We start from the raw sequence: 22,787 nt of genomic DNA on the forward strand, positions 1-22,787 counted from the left end.
TAGGTTTTTGGTATTTTTTTTTTCCCCTGACCTTCAAGGTTATATTTTTGGTCTCTATCAAAGTAGTGAGAGGGTGGAGAACAGGCAGTACAGCTCTTGGTTTCCTTCCATTGTTTGTCCTAAAGATAAAAGTGTCCTAAGCCTTGGTTTCTGTCTCTTCTTTCTAGTGCCTCAGGTGGAGCAAAATATAAGTTAATTTACCTTTTTATGAGCTCCATCCTCTAAGCAGAGCTTTTATCATCTTAGGAATTAATACAAAGATTCACTTTGCTCCTCTTTAAAAAAAAAAAAAAAATAACCAAGCAATGACTAAATCTGTAACATTTCCAGGGGTAAGAAACAGAATGAGGGCGAGGCGAGACTCATTCACAAGAGTGAAATGGGGCATATTCGTAACACAGCAGTTCACCCGGCAAAGGCTTCTGTTGCTTTAGGATTCCTTCCGATTCAACAACTTGATGCCCTCCCTTGTCTGTTGTTAGCTGGTCTTAATTAGAGGAAGAATTATAAGTGCTAAACAAAAGGTGGCTTTGTACTTAAAAATCCAATGGATTTTAAAAGTTGGCTGACACTATTACAGCAAATTTAGGTTGAGGGGTCTGGACAAGTATAGAATTAGTTTAAGGTTTTAGCATCCTTTTCTGCATACTAGAACAATTTTCGGGAGCTTAAGTACTGGAAAACTGGGATTGTCACATAAAGATGTAGCACATCTTACAGTTGAGAGGAAAATGCCCAATTCAAGTTATAGCTTAAACATCATCTTTCTCAGAAATGCCTTTTCTAATCTGTTTATAAAAGAGATTGGTTCTGCCAGATGACTGCAAATTTTAAGATTTTTCCAGCATAGGAACGTATTCCCTTTAGTCAAGACAAACAAGTTGCACTGGAATGTGCTCATGGTCTGTATCAGCAAGTATAGCTTAACTTAGTTATGTCAAGAAGAATATATACTGTGGTATATCTGAAAAAATGGATGTCACTAAAAATACCTGGCTAATAAATTTCTGTGGTGTTGGATGAATGTGAAAGTAGGCTTTCTTGGTGGCAAAGTTGTGTTTATTTAAGTATCAACATGATTTTCTACGCTTAAAAAAGTGATTAAAGGTTCATGACTGAAGTCAGAGTTAAGATAGGAAGAACAGTGTAAAACGGTACATGGTTTGATTACAGCGACGTGCTGGTTCTTTCTGTAAGCCCTGCGTCTCTGCAGAGTACTGCCCGTACCCACAGCCCGTCCTCGCTGAAAGAAGGCGATTTGAAGGCGACGAGTGACCTCGGGCCAGCTGCCTACTTCGATAGCAGGGTCTTTGTTGGGTGGACGGTTCCTTTTTCACTCATTTTGGAAGTTGCGTGGGGTAGCAAACCTCCAAAGTCTGCGCTGCGGGGTTGCACAGAGACTCTTACGCTCACATGTAAACGAGCGATTGCGGACTATAGCGGTTAATGATGGCAGCAGCAGACCTGACTCCCATGTATTGTTAGTTAGCCATCTATACCTCGGGCAGCTATCAGCTGCTCCGAATAATTGGACTCAGCCGAGGTTTTGATGAAACTGGACCACAGAAATTGTTGCAGGACGCTCCTAAGTGTGCGTTTCTTCAAATGAGCTCCCAGAAGCAGCGACAAGCTCTCCACTCCATGACCCCCCCCCAGCAGGAGTTGGGAAATACTTGCTGAGGTTGGCCGCTGTGCCTGTGCAGAGCGGGGCAAAGAGTTAGAAGCACTCATTCAACAAATTAGCTGTTACGTGGGATGAAACAAATCACCGTAGATGTCTACCTACATTTTCCCCATCAACAAAATGAGTATATTGCTATTGCAAAACTTCTGTCAAGTATATGGCTGAGATCTGCTTCGTAGTGTGCATGCTATTTTTGAAGATGAAGTCCCGCTTTGTTCATGTCATTAAGTTGAGAGCCAGTTCTGAAGAGATGAAATCAAGATTGAAACGTGAACATGAATGAGATTGTATCCTAATATATAGACTAAACTATAGACTGTTACTTTGACATGGTGGGTAGTCTTTCTATACATTGACTTGTTTGTACACAGCGTATGACATGGAAGTGGTGAAAAATAATGCAGCTTCTAAGTACTATAAATGTGCTTCGATTGAAGGTGCATAATTCTTGACTCACAGTAGGGAGGGCGTCAGTGAATTAAGCTGAAGGGTAGTCGACGCTTTCTCTTTGTGTGTATGGGGGTTGAAATCAAAGTTGGGAACAGTGACTAGCCTTGCAAGTTGACCTTGGAACATTTACTTAAAAAAAAAAAAAAAAAAAATTGGCATTAAATGTGGGATAACGAGATAAGGGAAAACCACTTGAGGCATAAAGCATGGTGAAAAGCCACGGAGTTTAAGATGGTTTTAATATGTAGCTGAAGTGAAACTATTGAAAGAGATGTAATTCATTTTCATTACTGTAGGAGCCAAGATGTCTACTAATACAGTATTTATGTTTGTGGTAATATCTTTCCACTATTGTGTATCTCTATAAACCTTCTGTTTAAAAAAACCAACCAAACAAAGCAAAACAAAAAAACCCTCTCAACCCTCCCTCCTTGGGCCAGGATACATGTCTCCTGCTGTGTTAGGCTGGTAAAATACAAAACAGAGAGATCCCTTTCTGAAGAGCAAGTTTAGAGATGAATCTGGCAGATTGTTGGCTCCAAGGCAAATTGAGAATATCGGGGAGAAATTTGTTGAAGGCAGGGCTTGGGTGAATGCCTCCTTTCTTACAGTGGGGGTGTTTGAGCAAGAGGACTTGGTGATCGTGGCACTGATGACTTTGCCCTGAAAAAAGATGTCCTTTCAAGTAGGCTGTTCTCAGACCATTTACATTCCCCAGGGCCTGGTGTCTCCCAAGGGTTTGGTGGTACAGCTGTGCTGGCATACTTCCTAATGTACTTGTAATAGCAAAAAACCCCACTTTCTCCGAAGGAAGTTTATTCTAGTTTGACAAGTGAATTGAAATGCAGCAGTAAAAGCATTCTTAGACACTTATACTGGGCTAGAAATACAGATATTTTTAACAGGAAAAACAGTTGAAATGTGTAGTCATTTCTACTGAACTGGTTGTGAGCAACCTTTCCTTGTATTTCAGGCAAACGTGCAGACCTATACAGAGTAAGGGCAGTGAATTCAAGAGGTTAATGTTGAATGTTGCATGTGTCTCAGCTCCAGCCTGAAATGAGTCTTTTTGATCTTTGTGCCATACAAACACAGAGGAGGGCTCAGACCCCCGCCAACAGATCCGACACAGAAGGGATAGAGAAGAAATGCTTTCGCGCTATTAAGTTGGTGGTTTCAAATCTGAGAGGTGGAAGAGAGATTTTTAGTGCTGTGGGTTAAATAGCTTTTAAATAGGCTTGGAAGAAACTTAAGGGTTAATCTACCCCCAAAACCTTTGTGGATATAGCGTTACCACTATGGATATAGTATGGGGTTTGTGATCCCTTTGCAGTATTTTATACTTGTAACGGGTCCTTGTATATCGATTCAGTTGTCCTGGAGAAATGCTGCTGTTGAGCATACCTCACTTTATTCACTGACCTGATAGAAGCAACGTGAGTGCTTTTCACACGTTAATGAATGCCCGCCTGAAAAACGTCGGTCAAAATACTTGACATGTCTCATGCAGGCATCTAGATCACTGCAAGATACATTTTATTGAGAGCGTGTGGGAAGAGAGAGTCTGTTAGTGCATCCTCAGTTTTGGAGGGGCCAACAGACTAGCTAATGAGGGCAGAATCGAGGGGTGTTGTTGACAGAGTGGACGTGTTGTGGTTTAACCCCAGCCAGCAGCTGAGCACCACGCGGCTGCTTGCTTACTTCCCTACCACCCAGTGGGATGGGGAGAGAATCGGGGGGAAAAAGTAAAACTCGTGGTTTGAGATAAGAACAGTTTAATAGGACAGAATGGAAGAAAATAGTAATGATAATAGTAACAATAATAAAGTGGCAATAATAATAAAAGAATTGGAATATACAAAACAAGCAATGCACGATGCAATTGCTCACCACTTGCCGATCGATGCCCAGTTAGTTCCTGAGCAGGGATTTCCCTACCCCCGTCCCTGGCCAACTCCCCCCAGTTTATTTACTGGGACATGACGTCCCATGGTATGGAATACCCCTTTGGCCAGTTTGGGTCAGCTGCCCTCGCTGTGTCCCCTCCCAACTCCTTGTACCCCTCCAGCCTTCTTGCTGGCTGGGCATCAGAAGCTGAAAAATCCTTGACTTGGTATAAACACTACTTGGCAACAACTGAAAACATCAGTGTGTTATCAACATTCTTCTCATACTGAACCCAAAACATAGCACTATACCAGCTACTAGGAAGAAAATTAACTCTATCCCAGCCGAAACCAGGACGGGACAATGTAGAGGTTAATATGGTAGAAAAGAGCGTAAGTGGCTCTCAATGTAATGGTACCCACTGTGGTGAAAGAGGAAGACGGTAAGAATCTGAAATTTATTTGAATCAAGTACAAAAGAAAGTGTTGCTCTTCAGCTGATGCAAGATAACTCTCCAAATCAGTTCACTGGAAGTTGAAAGGAAGTCCATGTGGGATGTCCACTCTGGAGGACTGTTGGGGATGGAGAAAACTTTGAAGCAGGTTCTAGTGCTTTACATAGCACAGAAGCTGGTGGTGCAGGTCTTTCCTGTTCTCAAGCCATATGTTGGGGTTTTATCCATTTTATGATTAGAGTTAAGAATGTATTGGTGCATAAACACATCAGAAAACAGGAAGAACCTTCATTTATTTTCTACTACTAAAACTTTAAAATATTTTTAGGTAACTGTACGTTCTGATGTTATGCTGCAGCTGCTGTGACTTGTGCTTTGAGTTGTATATTTGTCAAATAAGGAAACAAAGTCTGTGCTTGTTTGTTTCTTTTTCTAGTCAGATAGTCCTCAGGTTCCTCTAAGAAAAGATTGAGGAACAGCAACAAAAATATGTTTTCATTCCAAAGAAAATTCTTTTGAATTTTTCAGAGAGGAGTAAAATAGCAAAAGATAATACTGTAGTGTTGCATTATTTATGGTGCCTCTAGCTTTGAAAAAATCTTGCGGTGTTAAGACTGCCCCAAAATGAACTGGAACAGTACACTACTTTAACTCTGATTTCTTACATAGTCTATGAAGCACATATACTAAGCTTGGGGCTTGTATTAAGCTCACATAATAAGAGGGAGGAGAAAAAAAAAATCGTATTTCATAGCTTAACAAAATAAGCAAGATCTGCAGAAAAACAACTCTGTTGTAATTTGATGTCAGTTCTGCACTAAAATTTTTCACCACAGTGCAGCATTGTGACAATAAACCTCAGTCATCACTGTCTTTGAACTTATCTGACTGATAAGTAGTACAGTATTTATTTCTGCCTTTATGTAAACACTGTACTGCAAGTGGTTCATGACAGCACTTCAGTATGGCAAGCTGTGTCATGTGAGGATACTTTAGAAATGCATCATTTCAAAGCAGCTGACATTCTTGCATTGAGGATGAAGAAGGTTGCGGCACTTTTCTTAAAGCCAAGAAGCTTCAAGGGGAAGATCTGAATTTGTTAATTTATTTAAGTCTCTTTGTGCCTATTAAAAACAACAAGATTCTGTCAAGCTAGTTGTATTTTCAGCTAAAAAAACCCAGACTTAAATGGGGCAAACCAGCTAAACAAACAAAAAAAAATTTAGCATGAGAGGTAGCTAAATTTGGAGTTCTTAACAGTAAGCAGCTACTTAAGTAATTAAAGTATATAAGGTGCTACTGACCAAAGCAATTAGTATGTAATTTCATTAATGGCATTAGGATTGCAGTAACAATATTGAAGTCTTTCTGTCCAAATCAAGATTGCGGGCAGTTTGTGACATGTACAACATGAGGTTAGAAGCAGTGCAATGTTACGGTATGTTACAGCACCGCTGTATGAGTGGATTTGTAACTGTGCAAGAAGGTGTCTTAAACTGGCTGTATATCTTGTTAGTGCTCCTAATTGGTATACATTGCTTGCTAGTTTATGTATACATACACTTGTAAATTTTTATAAGCTTGTGTTTTTATAAGCTTATATACGAAAAAAGGCTTCATGGGGGCTGCTAATTTTTTTGTTTATCTTTGTGATTCAGTTACGAGCTTGCTGCTATTCGACAGCAAAAGAGAATTACTCTTTTTGTATATGTTTTTGTGGTTTGTCCTTAAGTGGCTGAAAAATCCTGGAGAGCTCAGGCAGAGTAAAATATTGCAAGTCCCTCCGAAATCTGAAGTGCTGCAGATGACTGGTTTCTAAACTACAAGGTCTGCAACTCAAAGGCAAGTGGCTGCTGAGCCCAGGGACCACAGTTAGGTAGCTTCTATCCTCGAGAATTAACCATAAAGATTCTTCAGAAGATGACGATGAGTTTTAGAGACTAGGTATTAAAAATAGGCATCGGAGAGTGAATCTGGAATATACTGAAGTCCAAATACAGGTCACCTGCAAGGCTAGGGTAGCATCACCGAAGAATCATTCGGTCAGGTAAGTGAAGCGGTGCAAGCTTGCTGCTGGGACACCAGTGGGTGTTACTACCGCAGTACCGGCTAACCTGGAGTCGCTGACGTTGTTAAAAAGCCATCGAGAGGAGTCGTTCAGAGCGTTAAGGCTTTACAGCAACACTTTTGGCCTACCTTAAGCTCCGTCCTGTTCACGCGTTGCCTCTTTCTAGGTCTAAGGCTTTCTAGGTCTATAAATACGTGGGCGTGCTTTTGGCGGAGGAACCAGTCTTCTCTGCTTTTCTGGGCTGTATTTCAGCTGTGAAACGGAGCGAGGTCAGCAGGTTGTCGAACCTCTTGCAAGCACCGAACCTGTGCCCGTGGGTTTTCGGGGCGTCTTTCCGAAGAGGAGCGGTGGGGGTGATTTCGGGAGCCGCGGTGCAGCACATTGGGTGCCTGCAAGCCCGTTGGAGCGTACTGATGACATCCTTGTTACGCGGGGCGAAGGAGATGAAGGCTGCTCCTTAAGAAGCGATGGTCTGTTAACAGAGTACCCTTGGGGGAAAATGTCTTGTGTCCTGCTTCCAGCGTTGTTTCATGAGCGAGCAAGGAGGCGATTTAGGTGGGGGCTTGGGGTCCCTACCCACAGCCTGGCCAAAACCGACCAGGTGGAGAAGAGCAGCAGGCTGGCTTCCCAAAACCATGGGGCACCCTGAGTACCTCAGCCAGGAATGCACACACCTTGTGAAATCAGGCGTGGGGGTCTCATAAGGAAAACGGGCGTAATCGGCGAGTTGGTTTTGACTCACATCAAATCTTCTGCATCGCACACCGGTGGCTTTCGCTTTTGGGTGAGCCTGATACTGACTGACTTTAACCGGTGCGGCTTACCTGCGGGATGTTAAATCGTGAAGGACCGTGCTTCCAGTAGCTGATTTAAAAAAGGAAACTTGACTTGGTGAGTCTAGAAGAAACATAAATACATTTCTGTTTTTCTTAGGCCTAGGTGAATTTAGGCTGATGTGATCGCTGTTCATTGAAGATTTCAATGGTAAATTCAGATCAGTTTTTCTTTTGTGTTGTTGCTGGTCTTGGGTGATTGACTGCAATGGTTTGGTTTGGTTTTGGTTTTTTTTTTTTTCCCCCCAGGGCTTGAGGGGTTTGGGGTTTTTTTTCAGGTTTTTTGGGGGTGGTTGTTCTTGTTTGCTTTGGGCGTTCAGGGGGTTTTTTTGTTTGCTTGTTTGTTTGTTTGTTTTAAAAAGGTTGGCTATCAGGAGGTCTTGGGGTCAGTGCAGTCACGGCAGAGGGAAGTGTCGTGGAGCTTTTATAAATGACTGCAGTGTGGGGTACGGACGCCTTCAGCAGTGGCTCCACACAGCCATTTGGGATGCGACTGCAGCAATATGCTCTGCCATCTGGGGATCCATGCGGCAGGACTGTGGCGTTCCCTCCTCATGCAGCAGAGGTTCGCGCTTTGTTACAGCAGTAATTCCTCACAAATTTTCCGCCCTTTGCTGGCAGGGCCGGGGGAGATCTCCTTGTTCCACACCCAAAAGGACTACGTGATTTTCTGACACAACAGCTAGGCTTGCGTGAAAGGAGAGCCTAAAATAGAGACCCGACTCAATGACCAAATATCTGTGCGCCAATGAAATTAAATGCATGCCCCAAAACATTGTTCCCTTAGTCGGGCAAAGAAATGTAGGGAAAGCTTATATCGAGGTGCTGCCAAGGCAATAAGAGGACATCTGATGGCAGCTGCCTCCATCTATGAAGCGAAGGTAAGGTAGGCAAGCATTCTTGTTATTTGTCAGGTGCCAGGTTTGAAAGTCCCAAGCTGGGGGCTCCGAGGGGTCTTTTTTCATGTGGTGTTGCAATTCGAAACAACTCTCCCTCAGTTTAATCTCTTGTAGATAATTTACAAAAATTACAATTGGAGTTAATATTAAACTATTAAAGCAACTGGTAAAAGAAGCCGAAATTACCCTGGTGTTAAAGCATTTTACTTTGTCATACGACTTTGGTTCTCTTAACTAAACTCTGACTAGAAGTACCTTAAATATGAAATATTCCTGTTGTCTCCTTTGTAAGTACATCGGTCACAGCTAGGTAACTATTATGTGCTGAAAATGCAATCTTTAATTAACTCGGAGGAATAGCTGATTCATTAATTGCTGTGTGCAACTTTTGGAACTTGTATGACATCCTCTTAAACATGCTTTTGAAGCCAGCAATAAACCTGTTCAAAGCAGATTTTAAAACCCATGGTTTAAAGTTAGTAGGATTAAAGGTTAGCCCAGGTATCAAGTGATGAGGTATATGCCTAATATAATAATAATGATGATGATGATGAGGTTTCAGCATCAGCTCTGCGGACCCATCGCTTCCTGAAGAGAAACGCTAACGGACTCCTTAGGTTAATCCAACCCCTTTTCACTTGAAAGCTTTGTTTAAGTTGTCGTGGAGTAGCTTTGAAGTGAAACCCCCGATGCAAGAAGCCTGGGGTTTGCTGGCCGCCAGGCAGAGACATCCCAGAGCAGGCAGGCCGTGCTCTCGCCGGAGCAGGCAGGGTGTTGCGGGCTTCGGCTGGAGCTACGCAGCAGCACGTTAGGAGGTTACGCACGATGTTTCCCAGAGCGGGGATAAAGCTTGGGCTTTCTTGACAGGATGGGAGGGACTAATCCGTGCAGTGGTACTTATATCGATTTGTAGGGATTGTTCAACTGGGATTATTCGGCTGGGTATTACGGCGTTTAATCAGGGAGGGAGAAAAACAGGTTCCCTAAAGGAAAGCAATAGATGCTTTGACTGTGTTTTTAACTTTGCCTTTAATAGCTTTAGACTTGTAAGGCACGTGGTAGCTCTTCTTGTCTGAATTTTTAACTCCTTTTCGAACTGTGACTTGTCTATTAGTGTTGTTTGTTTGTGTATATTTGATTTGCACACTCATTTTCTTTTTTTTTTTTCTCTGAACGGGCAATGAGAAAAAGATATCTAAGTAAAACTTTAGAGAAGCATTATGAGTAGAAATGTGTATATAGGAAATGGTAGAATAAATTTTGAAAAATAATAATTTTCATTCACGTAAGCGTAAGGAAAACACACAGTATTTTAAAGCTTTTTATTCAGTTTCCTTAATGTAAAAGTATGTAATCTTAATAAATATGTAACTAAACCTGACCTTTGCTGTGTCAAATTGCAGCTCTCCCTGATACAGGATATCCTCTTAAAGCCATTCACCCGTAAATATGACTGTCTAATATAAGATGCAGTCTGCCAAGCATATACCATGTGGCCAGCAGACAGTATTTCAATTCATCTATCCATCACCATCCAATATTGTGCTTCTTGAGTTCTGACTTGGAAGTACCTTAACAGCTCAGTAGGTTAACATGGTTTTCACCATTATCTGGAAAGCTTAAGTGGATTTTCTATTTGGTTTTGTGTGGGCTGCACGGGCTAGGAGCCGTTCTGCTGCCCAGGTGTTACCCTGACCATGTCCTCTTGAAGGATGTGGCAGTCTTTCTGTAATCATCGTTTGGGATGTGTTGCCAGAGCCTGCCTTCCTGGTTTTGCTGTAGAGGTGATGCATCAAGACTGAGGCATCCAATTAACCTTACCAGGAAGATAAGACTTGAATAGAGAATCCCTGAGTCCGTCGGTCTGCCTGTGTCTCATGCATTTACTTATGCTCACTCTCTTTCTCTTTTCCTTTTCATCCTGACTAAAGAAAGGGCTACAATAAGGCTATAGGTGCATGACTATTCCTTGCACAATTACGACTTAAGCTTTAGGTTTCCCTCTGTTAGTATCTCCTTTTGGGTCTGGAAAATCAGTCTGGCCGGCTCACCCTGTGGTGTTATCGCATCCTTCACCGATGCGACCGCTCTGTCCTTCTCAAAGGTTTCCTGAGGATTAGTCTACTCCAGCCCCAGGTTTGGCCTGGGAAGGAATACCCCACTCTGCCCTCTGTGGTGCCGCTTCTCTCCTCAATTAATGTTATTTTCTGAGTAAATTGGGCTGTTTTGGGTTTTCTTCTGTCTTGATAAACCCAACCAAACAAATGCTTTCCTTTTAAGGTCCTTCTCAGTCTTTTTCTTCAACTAATGAACTAAAAGCAGGTGACAGGAGAAAATGGTACGGGGAAACCACTGAACCTAATGGTCATAGAAGATTGCTGCAGATGTTAGCAGTTTCTTGAAAATGAATCTTCTGACTGGATTTTGTAATCAGCTCAGGAATGACAATTTCCCAGAAGTCTACTTAACCTCTGATTCCGCTGTAAGGGATCTGTTCACTCCGTATTTACTATACAGCAGTGGTTCTGCAAGCGTTGGCCTGCAAAGAGGGATTTGAAAGGCTGGCAGTTGCTGGTAATTGCTGTTATCAGGAGCTCTGCCATCGGTGGTGGCTGGACAAGGGTGTGTGGTGTGCTTCCCAACAGGAGCCGGCCAGTCCCACGGGCTGTGCAGTCGCATGGGATCAGCTGGTGTCCTGTTTGACTTTGGGTTCAAACTGTGAACTGATGCTTCTTTTAGGAATGTATGCTTTTCTCTTACTTTTTTTTTTTTTTTTTTTTTTTTTTTTTTTAAGAGCTGCAAATTTCCTACTAGAAAATGGGTATTGGGAAGATTGAAACCCAACTGTGTTCTGTAAATGGGATAGGGCAGTCTGGAATGGGGACTGGCCATAACTTACATATTTTATATTTTATAGTTGTAATAAAGCTGGTATGTATGTGCATAATCATTCTAGATGTTTTATTAGATGTTTTGCTTGGGTTTCAACCCCCTTTCTCACAGCGATGCCATTAGTGCTTCAACACGTGCATGTGCCTTAGAGTCAAGCGAGGGCTCAGTGGTGGTGATACCCACCTACAGCAATCGTCTGTCGAGGCAACCAGCGTCTGTCCACTCCACAAAAGGAACAACGTGTACAGTTCTTGGGTTAGAAATGGGAACATGTGTGATGGGAGGTGCTTCTGAATGTTGTCTGTGAATAATTGCAGCCTCATCAAAGGGCAAAACCGTTAAAATCTTTGTCAGGGATGTGCATTACCTCAGTCTGTCTCTGGAATTAAACAAACCCTCCTTATCTGCTCCCCTCCCCCCAGATGCCTAGCTTTCATCATCTTTACTCTTTATGATATCAAGTGTTAGGTGTGTGAACTGGACAAGAACTGAATTTTCCAATTTTTAACCCTTTATTTTTTTCCAGCAGAATTCCTGAAACTTGTTTTATGTGGTAAGGACTAGTCTGAGGGTACAACTTCATGCCTTCCTGCTATAGGGCACGTGTAGCCAGCTGTTCCTGTTACTTAATAATGCTTTGATTTTTTGACTTAACACCTTTCATCTGTAGCTTATTCATATAGTTGTCACCTAGCAACATTAATTTTGTTCATTTCAGTTTGTCTTCTATTTAAAGAAATCTATCAGGTGTGTTTTAAGAACGTTTCTGGAGTCCAACCACGAACCTTCAGTAAAGAGGTGTTTATAAAGTGAATTCTCTCTAGCATCTGTAATTAATGTACATACATTTGGCGTTAGCCATCCCAGCCTGACAGAAATGGGAATAGATGCGTGTGGGATTTAAAATTACCCAGAGAATACTGGAGAAGTTACAAGCTCCCTGTTGACTTCTCTGTGTGTCATTTTAGTGCGCTCAAGAGCGTAGATACCTGTCTCAATTTCATGCTCTTTTACCAACCAGCATCTCTGCTTCTTCTCCTTCTTTCCACAGCATGGTCCATTTAGCATTTTGGAAACTGCATATGCATTGATGTGACATTTTGTAGGCCAGCAACCATAGTTACAGTGCAAAGTAGAGGATTTCACTTAAGCCAATGAACATCAGAAAATAATAAAGGAAAAGATTCTTCAGAGTCCCATAAGGGGACTTACAGGATACATAAAGTTCTGGAGTTTGGGGTTCAGGCTTGTCATTTTTAATTCAGACTATGACCACTCTGGAGTTGGTGATGTCTCTGGGACACAGAGTTGGGTTTGTGCCTTCACTCGAAATGAACAAAAAAACCTCTAAGTGTCTAATGTTCAACCAAGGCAATCTTGATGTTTTCATAATTGGGTCCAGCAGCAGACCTGGAGAACAGTGTGAAAGCATAGGGTTTGCAAATGTTTTTTATATTGTCTTTTTGTTTCTTGTGCAAAACTACTGTCTGTATGTAATTTTTAATAATGTAGGAGGGGAGAGATTGCATAGAACTGGAGCTGGTATTGAGAACTGGAGGGTGTCATTCAGCTGCAGCATGGCTGTAGAGGTCACTGTGGCATTTTTAAAAAATTGTAAGAAATCTGTTTATTATCGTCCAGCTTCTGTCGCCTATGTCTCTCGGAGGTGTAGAAGCTGCCAAGTACTAAATGCATGCAACCATAGGGGGGCTGTAGGTAACTGTTTCAGTGTACAAGAACTGCAAGTCCTGATAGGCAACTGGTGCCTGTGGTGTTAGTGGAAGCTGAAACAGGGTATGGAGGGAGAGGTGAGACATTTGTGTAAACATAGCAAATGTAGTTAGGGGCTCAGAGGGAGAAAGTAACAGAGGAGTGTGAATGTTACCTAGAGTGGACTTATTTGTGCATCATTACAACTGTGTGTTGTCGGCAATGGTACATTTTCAAAAAGTTTTAGTGGTTGGAATTTCTGAAAAATCCTAACAAAACGGCATTTGGACACAACGCTGGAGGGACATGTTGCAGTGGCCTTGTGCAAGGCATCCCCCTTAATAAGCAGTTATCTTGTAAAAGGAGTTTGTATGCACATCTCACTGTCGTAATCCTTACCTGCATTTTTGATCATAAAACATGAGATTTCCACAATACCAAAAACCTTGCAAAACATACTTGCATCACCAATATGAATCAGAATAACTTATATGCAGTTTTAGGAGATTTGAAACAGGATATTGAGGGGGATAGCACAAGTATTTTAGATGTCCCTTTTTCCCTTTTAAATTCTGGTCAAGTCCTCCTGTTTGTTTTAATGTAAATGTATTTTCCCCTGTATTACCTATAATTTACATAGTGTTTCACTGCATCATCAATGCAGCATGTTAGGGTATATGCAACTGTACGTTCCTTTTCATTCACTGTTCCCATCTGTCTCCTTGAGGGTTAATTAACATGTGCAGGAGAGCCTGCTGACCACTTCGATATCACCCTCTACTGAGCTAAACTTGAGTGAAATCTTACATTAGTTATATCTTAGCTTCTTAGCTTTGTCAAGCTGGATCTTGAACGTGCTGCACTGAAACTCATTTTGGGGAACCGATTGCCAGAGTTAGGCTATCAAACAGGGATAGGTGATCAATCAACAGCTGCCTTACTGTAATATCAAACACTAGTTTATATACATGCTGTTAGAATTCATATAGTATCAGGCTTACTTCCATGGCGACAGAGAAGTGGTATAGCCTTTTTCTAAATCTTCTGCTGAATTCCTAGTAGCATCCGAGTAGCACTCACATCAGTCTTCTCTGTGAACTGATATGAGGAATAATGCTGGATAATTAAATTCTGAAATGAGCAAACAAGAAGGAAATTATTTATGTATGTATACAGTTTTAAAAGCCTCTTAAATCACAGCTCACTTAGGTGCTGTGATGTTTTTCATAGTATTCCCTATGAACTGCAGACCATATGTAAAAGGGAAGGGTGTTTGCTGGGCTGCTATTTGGAGACATGAAATGTGTCCTGTTCTGTAGCCCAAAGCTGCGATTCTTTCCATGTTCAGCTCTTTTTTTTCCAGTAAACAGAATTTCTGCAGTGCAATGAGCCTCTTGACAGCCATGGAAACACCTGCTTTCTTTGGGAGGCTGGCACGGATGAAGCTGAGGAGGGCTCACTTCAGCTTTACGTCACTTCAGAATATGCGTGATTCTGCTTAGTCCTGTTAGCTGGGCTTGACACATGAAGGCCAACAGCAACCAAAATAAGTAAATAAATTAGGATCTGGGGGATGGAGAAGGGCTAGAAGCAGAAAGACAAGTGGGACATGGTTAAGCACAGATTAAAGTTTGCTCAGGCCTAATTTAGGGGTTATGATCCCTCCTTATGGTATGCTTGAAAACATTCAAATGGTATTCAAAGTGCTTTTGTTTATGTGGAATGTGATAGCTTAGCTCACTGGCTCAATAGAGGTTTTATAACAAAGTTTTCTTCTTTCCTTGAATTGAACTTTTAAATTTTTTCTTGTAATTGAAATCATGACTTACTTTACCAAAAATATTACTTGCAACATCCAGTGGAGCTGGTTTGTGAACAAAGCCAAAGTTTAACAAGTTGTGGGCAAAGAAGCAAATGAAGTTCAGACGGCTGCCAGTGTGTGCACTTTGGTTCTAGTTTGGGAAAGAACATTGCTCGCAGGCGTACCAAGTATTTTCTTATGGTATAAGAAGTCTACAAACCTGCCAGTACCCTATCCACCACCAGAAGTATGTCAGACCTAGGTTTTGCCAGTGTTTTCCTTTAAAAATTACTTTCAAAAGCAAAAGGCTGCTTGCATATTTGTGCATGGAAGAAGTGATAAGCTAGCCTCTATGCTGTTCAATGGAGAGAGAAAAAAACCAGACCTCAAATATACACTTTCATACTCCTTGATCTTACGGCAGAATTCAATGCAGATTAAGGAAAGTAGCCTTTTGTATCCCTGGAAGCATATGTCTGCAAGATAGCTGGCGAGCTGGAGGCTCCTCAGCTACTTGCAACTCAGCCTGCTATAACCTACAAAGGTGATTTCTTCCAGGTCAGTCACAAAATTTGTGTGCGCATACTTAAAGGACCAGTGTGATGCCATACTGGCTCAAAGCCCAATGATTTGTCAATTTTGCTGTTAACTAGCAAGCCTTCTCAAAATCAGTTTTGTCAGCTTTTTTTTTCCTCTATGTATGATCATCTTGATAGAGGCTGGATCCTGCTGGTTGGTAGAGAAAGATACTTTGAAGGATTGCACGGTATATGAAATATCCTTCTGAATAGTATACCTGCAAATGGTTAAAGTGGCTTAGAAATCCCATGGATGGCTTATTTAATTTTTATTTAGTTAAGCTCTCTAGAGAGCCATCACAAATAACATACTGGATTACTTGGCAGGCTGAGACATCTGCTGGCACTTCTGAGGTAGGCGGCAGCAGTGAGGTTTCCTATTGCAGCATGCTGAAATCTCTCCAAAACATAATGGTATTTAGTAGTAAATGCTATTGTATAGAGATGAAATTGTATGAAATTCAAGATTGCAGGCTTTGTCTTCAAAAAGCTTAAGGATCTGCACTCCTGCAAAAGTTTTATAGCAAGACTGAGGGCTATTATTAGCAGTGCTGCACCCATGGAGAAAAGGAGCTGACAGAGGAGTGAAACCAGATTCTGGACTTTAGTGCAACATATGATTAGGAAAACTCTATATGCACCTTGTCAGTGCCTGTCCTGTTGGAAATTGAATTTAGGTGTGTAATTGATATGCTTAAAAGCCTGCTAATGGTAATTCAATGCTTTAAACTATGTACTTGGTTTGCTTAGTATTTTGCATGAAGTGCCTCATTTTATGCATATTAGACTTCATATTACACCTTTGTGCCTATTTGATTATTCAGGGATAGCTTGAGCTGACTTTTAATCATTCCTCCCATGTTACAATCATCTGAAAACTTAATGATCTTGCACACTAATAGCTTTGTCTAAGTTCTTAATAAATTAGCACCCTCGGGGACCAAGCCGTACAGACTTCCACAGAATGTACGCCTTGACTTTCTTCCCTTTCTGCTTTTCACCCTGCTAAACAATTGCTGTTAGTTGCTGTAATTTACTCCCTGACTCTGTGGCCAGGGTTTGTCTTTTATGTCTCCTTCATCCAACCCCTAAGCTTTTACTTGACAGCCATCTGACACCCTACAGCTTGGTCTTCTGGTACTTTAGATGAATGATAAAATTCAAAAGCCTTGTAATTCAGCCTCTCCCGCTTTATACTCCTACTGCTGTGGTTCCCTTGTGATTGCTCAAGAAGCATTTTTGATATGTCCTCTCCAAACAGGATAAGAATCTGGAGGATGGAATGAAATTTAAATTGCAACTCTGTCTCAAGATCCCTAAAAATAGCAGGAAAATTATTGTAGACTTTGTCCAAGCAAAGCAAAGTCTAGATTATTGAAAATGCATGAACTAGCTGACAGAGAAGATGGTGTAGCTTAGTGAAGGTGAGTCTTAGTAGTAGGGTAGTGGCTGTTAAGTACAGAGACTGAGGGGAATAACCATAAAGAAATGAAAGGAAGAAACCTGTTTGTGGGTTGATTTTTTTTTTTTTTTTTTTTTTTTTTGTTGTTGTTGGTTGGTTGGTTGTTTTTTTAACACATGTTAAAACCTAGAAATTCTATGAGTACTTTTTCAGTGAAGGCTAAGTGGCTTTTACTTTAGTAAAGGGCCTACCAACTTTCAGTGAGGAACATAGTATTTCAAGTCATTAAATAGAGGTCGGACGTAGGTACATGACCAGCACCTATTTAATTCTGAGCAGATCTTTGGTTCATCGAACGCTGAGAAATGAGGTCATCAGCATCCAAAACAATTGCCATGTAAATGCCGTGTTCTGATCCCGCTACGGTTATTGAGGCATGTTGTTGGTGGACAGAAATTGAGTGGTGCTGTTTTGGATTATATCCTCAAGAAAAGTAATATTGGTACAATATTGTTTGTGGTCTCTCAAAGAAAGTATGGTAATTGGTTACAAGCTGAATGGCTGCTCCTGGTGGTTCATTTACCTAGAAAACATGGCAAAAGAATGGGTATCAGAAAATATTTGGGGTGAAAAGCATATTTCAGCTGCATAGCACTGTGTAAATGTTTGCTAGCTCTATTGCTTGGCTCTGCTTTCCATCCATGTCATGAAGAGTTTTGCGAGATGCAAGGTTTGCAGGCAGCAATGGTATATTTTACCAGGCCAGTTGATACAGCTGGAAAACAAGGCACATTTTTGGATGCACAAAGTTGTGCTTGGTCTGAAGTAGCTGTTCAGGCAGTGGCTGTGCAGTAACCAGAAGCAGATATCGATGTGTGTGTTCGTCAGCCCGCTGAACTCCTGATAGGGAGTGACGTAACTTGTGGCTAGGGAGTAATTACAGTACTCTGCAATAGGAGTTCAGAGAGTGGTTAGTGCAAAGGGCTCCCAGAGTTTTGTTGTCTTGCAGAGTAATTACGATCATTAAGGAGGAACGAATGAGCACAAGTTACTTACTGTGAGGTAAGGTGGCGTTTGTAGAAAGGTTGGGGCACTTTTTAGGGACTGATGTTCCTCCAACCACCCCCACCACATCCCTGGTTGATATACTTTGGGCTCTTTAAGGCAGGGGTGTCTCTATCACATTGGAAGAGCAAGGTTACAGATCTTTTTACAAAGTCCTTGGAGTGACAGTTAAAAGCTTGCGTTGCCCTTCAAAATACCGTATCTCAAAAATACGCAGAAATACAGACGGGATTTTTAACAAGCTATAATGATCACTTTTCGACATGTACAGCAGAGGACTGTGTCTTTCACCTGTTGACTTGACTGCAACACTGTCTTTTTCCTCCTAAATTACTGGATCTTGCAAAATGTTTATTACTGTGTTTGAAAGTCTGAACTTGATACATTGACAAGCTGGACAGAGGTATTTGTAAGTGCTATACTTTTGAAATGTATGTCAGTTTATCGGTAAGTGAAGTGGTGCTTCACATTAGCATTGGCAGCGTTAAAAATCCCACCAAATTTTGGTTGTATATATGTGTGTGTGTGTATATATATATATATATATGTATATATACTGAATACTGTAGTAGAAGAATTTCATTCTGTGTCAGCAGCTTTTTGCCAAGAAGACAAAATAGATGTCCACTGCTGGCTATTATTAGCTGCATTTTTCTGCTCTAAAATCAATAAATTTCTGCTACAAAAATTTGCACTGTAAGAATATAACTATAAACTTATGCGATAACTTTACTGAAACTTAGTCTTTAGTCTTTCCAGACTTCCTTTGTCTGGGACTTCCAGACGTGTCACGCTGCCTTTATTTTGTCTTTCAGATGACGATGTGGACCTAGAAGCTTTGGTAAACGATATGAATTCCTCATTTGAAAGTTTATACTCTACGTGCAGTATGCAGTCGGAAACCACTCCGCTCCTTCAAAATGGTCAGCTCAACCGCAGTCAGTTGCCATCCTCAGGATCTGGTGGACTGCAGCCCATGTCTCCAAGGCAGAAGGTGCAGCGGTCTCAGCCAGTGCGCATTATGGCAGTCAGGTAGGAACAAGGGACTTTCCTGCCTCTTGTTAAATTGTCTTGAACTAGCTTCAGAACAACTACATTTTGAAATAGGAGATCGACTTCAGTAGGAGCCTAGTAGCGTTAGACTGGACTTTTGTGTAGATAAAAAAAGATATACCAGGTAGGTGAAGGACATGTATTTTCCATGTGTTTTGTAAAATGCAAAAATGTCACATTTTCACCATTTTTTTAATCAATGCTTGATGTACCTGTAGTAGCAGACGTGTAGAAGCGTATCATTGGTACCAATTTGTAGAAATGATGTCCATATTTGGATTTATTTCCAAACTGTTAAAAACTGTTCTCTCAGGTATGGTGCCTACTGACAGCTTCTTGGTTTTATAAACCATAAGAGATCACGTAGGTAGATGAGGGTGCATTCAGCTAGTTTTGATATACAAAAAATACCTCTCTGTGGAGGTTTCCTGAACAGTCCAAGACAAACAAACAAAAAAGGAGCACATCCTAGTTATTTAACTGTTCTTCCTAGAGCACTTTCAGCTCTTTCACTCGAGTGCGTTATGTGAGTCATTACAGAAAAAGAAGTGTTTAAGTTGTCTCGCCGTTGTCAGGATGGGGGCTTGAATTCAAGCTTAAAGTGGAATGCTCTTGGTGGTGACGGGAGAGTCTATAGGTGATGCTGAGGTTCTTAAAATCTTCGTTTTGGGCAGCAGGAGGAAAGGAGCTCCTGTCAGCCTGGTAAATTGCCTGAATTGGAGAGATTTGGAGTTTTCCTTTCCTTCTAGTTAAAAGTGTCTTCTCCAAAAGAAGTGAGAAGTAATAATAATAAAAGAAAAATCCCAGATGCGGAAAGGGTTGCTCCTGATTCTTTACACTGATGTATTTCCTATAGGAATGGTATTCTTAAGACAGGCAACTTTCCTATATGAATGGGTAGTATGCAGTAACTGCAATACAACCAAGTCAGCTGATGATGCAATCATTTTTACAAGTATTTCATGTTTAACTTTGAATAGGGCTGTACAAGAAAATGCACTCTAGAGTACGATAACTGTCGATGTTTTGTAAATATCTCAGTCAAAACACTTCATTTAAACTATTTTTGGCACTTCAAAACTTAGCAACTCTTTTTTTGAGAACATTCTGCCTTTCTGAACTCTGTACTTCCATATGCACAAGAACGTTGTGTGTTTATCGTTAAAGAAAATAATGGCGAAACTTTCATTCAGGGTTATCTAGAGCCCTTTCCCGTAGAGGGGGATGGCCGTGTCTTTTTTGCAGCCAGAACAAAATGGTTGACTCTGGTAATTCTCTTAACAGCACAGTTTTACGCGTGTATCAGCCACGAAGTAAATGATGCACTGCAGCAGTATAGGCAGAGCAGAGCACAGCATAGTGAATTCTCATTTTAAGAAGACCACGCCTTTCTAACAGTGTTGGGTCTGTAGTTCCACTTCTTACAATGGAGGTCAGTCAAAAACTTGCAATACAGAGCACTATTACACAGCTGCTGGTACGATGAGTCTGCTGGGCTGAAGAAATCTTGCACCGTCCTTTACCCTATGCTGTAGGGAAGTACAAAAGGGAAGTACATGGGCACCACAAAAAAAATCAAGCAGGTCAAGTAGTTGTTTGCATGGCTCATAGTTATGGTCGGAACCTGCTATTTATAGCAAAAACCCAAATCTGTAAGGCTCGTTCGTGGAACACCAAGGCAACTAAATTGCAGGGTAGAGCTACCTGCGGAGCAGATTTCCCAGTACGTTATTTTATCAGTCCCCGGGTCCCGGCACAGGCAGAGCCGGCGAGCGTGCCCCGAGTGGGACTCGCTGCCAGGGGCAAACCCAGCGGTTGTGTCCCAGCCGGCTCTCACAAGAAGGCTCTGCTTGCTGAAGGCATGGGGAAAAAGCGAGAGCAAATTAGTTCTTAATGATTTGCATTTCAAATCCAGGAGCGGGTTGAGTGTCTCTGGAAACTTCCAGGATTGCCACTAGATGGTGCCTTCTGCAAAGGCGTTGCAGGCCAGCCTGCTTCAGGGTCACCCAGTGGGTCCTGTCCTCGGTGGAGGTCCCCCGGCAGTAGGGAAGCCTGAAGCAGTCTCCGTGGCCGTCAACGGGTCTGACATCTTTTCAGGCTTTTTCGGTGGCGGCTGGTAGGCTTTAGTTTTCCTTTTGTTGATGTGGGCGGTACAGGTGCATTACAAACTGGAACTCGAAACTCTGTTGGTCCTACGTAGGCTCGTGAGGCATATCTCAGGAGAGGCAGATCCATCTGAACAGTCACCCTTCAGCTAGCACAAGGTGGGAGGGTGTAATTGCAGTTTATTGCTCAAGCTGAGTCTTTGCATTTCCATTTCTCCAGGAAATGCCGAGTTGCTTGGAGATGGAATCTGGTATTGTAATGAGGTGACAGTATTGGTTTCGGTCTCAGCTTTACCGGGGTAAAGTCAGTCTCAGAGGCTTTACAGGGGTACGCCTTCGTTTGCAGATCCGTGTGGAATTTGGCTCCAAGTGGCTGCCATTGTGTTGTCCTCTTTCACATTGGTTTGGAAGAGCTTAACTGTCTTTCTGGCGCACAGAGCTCAAGCTTGTAAGCTAGTGCTTACAACAGCGAGTACAGACAGATATTTCTATATATTTTATGTGCACAGTTACCTCGGTTACTCACCCAAGTAATCAAGTTACAAGCAACAAAACAAGAATAGCTGCCTGGCTGGTCATTTTTCACATGCAGTTACCTACTTTGTGCTTGCAGTTGCCATAACTGTATGGTAGCTGCTTAGAAAAAGAGTGGTTTTGATTCCTTTTCTTTAGTATCATTATCACAAATGGTGGGGCAGGAGATCCAGGTCTAGTGATGCCAGTTTGCTCCTCTTAATGCTTAGTGCTTCTGTGTTTATAGGCGTCTTCAAGAAGAAGAACAGCAATTCAGAACATCATCTTTGCCGGCCATCCCAAATCCCTTCCCAGAACTTTGTAGCCCCGCAAGCTCTCCAGTGCTGGCCCCTGGATCTTTACCTCAGAGTCAACCTGCTAGTAAGCATGTGAGTATGGGACGAAGCTTTGGGTCATCCATTCGCGTTCAAACCAGCAGTGGACTATTTTGTTTTGAAGGCAGAAAGAGAGTTTCACGATACGTAGAAACACTTGTAGGCTTTGTCTGTGAGTAGGGCAGCGCTGGCCGAGAGAGTGTCTTCAGACAGGCTTCAGACCTTTTTAAAAGGTTTGTAAGAATGAAGTGTAAAAATAAAGCAAGTCTCTTTCAGATACGTGCCTGTTGTGAATGAAGCAGTAATGCCTAATATTTTCCGGATTTTGTTATCCAAGGTAATGACTTAATAATTCAGAAGTCAAGTTAATTAGCTTAGAGTTGGACGAGGATCTGTGTGCGTTATACTGCATATTCTAGGTGCCACATGGACACTGAACAGCTGTTTTCTTTAAGGACATGGTGCTGCTTTATTTTGCTGATCTTCATGAAGCTGCTCAAAAAGCAAAGTAATGTTTTTAGAGCATGTAACTAGGCACAGCTCCTTGTAATGGGGCTTAAGGGGAGCACTGTCCCACGGAAAGCTGGGCGGCTCTCTGGGTTGTTGGCAGTGAAGACAGCACAGACCGAGCTCTCACATAGTCCAGTGATAACCACAGTGACACTGCAGTTTTTCTTTTCTGTTGTATTCCACTTTCTGAGAAATGACCATCCTGTTTTCTGTCAGTCTTTGAGCATGGTTAAAGAATAAGGTTGGGCTCAAAAACCTTTGTTTTGTAAACTGTGCTGACTTGCGTGGGGATGAAAAGATAGGTTGCTCTTACTGACTGTTGGCTTAGAACAGTTCTGTGTTTCTGTACCCAAAAATACGATGATGTTCTGTATCACTGCTCAGTTAGTTTGTAAGTAGTTCCTACATCTTCTCTGACTGATAAAAGGGTTTGGGTGGACAGTTCAGCTACGAGCAGTAGACCCTAATGTACGCCCTCGCACCGTCTGTATTGCTTTACATCGCCATAAACAGCTGTCTGCTTTCTTGAAAGACACAGTGCATCTTCA

At 41.8% G+C, this 22,787-nt stretch overlaps 1 protein-coding gene across 4 annotated transcripts in view; it reads left to right on the plus strand.

The window, feature by feature from the left end:
- Positions 1-22,787, plus strand: part of GRB10 (growth factor receptor bound protein 10) — a 149,242-nt gene that overhangs the window by 71,292 nt on the left and 55,163 nt on the right. For all 4 annotated transcript variants that reach the window (XR_005932191.1, XM_030011244.2, XM_030011243.2 and 1 more), the window contains 2 exons: positions 18,539-18,755; positions 21,642-21,783. Coding sequence is in view for 3 of the 4 variants with exons in the window: in XM_030011244.2 (XP_029867104.1) it covers positions 18,539-18,755; positions 21,642-21,783 (359 nt within the window). In the remaining variant the exon portion in view is untranslated. The remainder of the gene's footprint in view (positions 1-18,538; positions 18,756-21,641; positions 21,784-22,787) is intronic.

The sequence above is a fragment of the Aquila chrysaetos genome, chromosome 4 (genome assembly GCF_900496995.4).
Source record: "Aquila chrysaetos chrysaetos chromosome 4, bAquChr1.4, whole genome shotgun sequence".
Lineage (NCBI taxonomy): Eukaryota > Metazoa > Chordata > Aves > Accipitriformes > Accipitridae > Aquila > Aquila chrysaetos.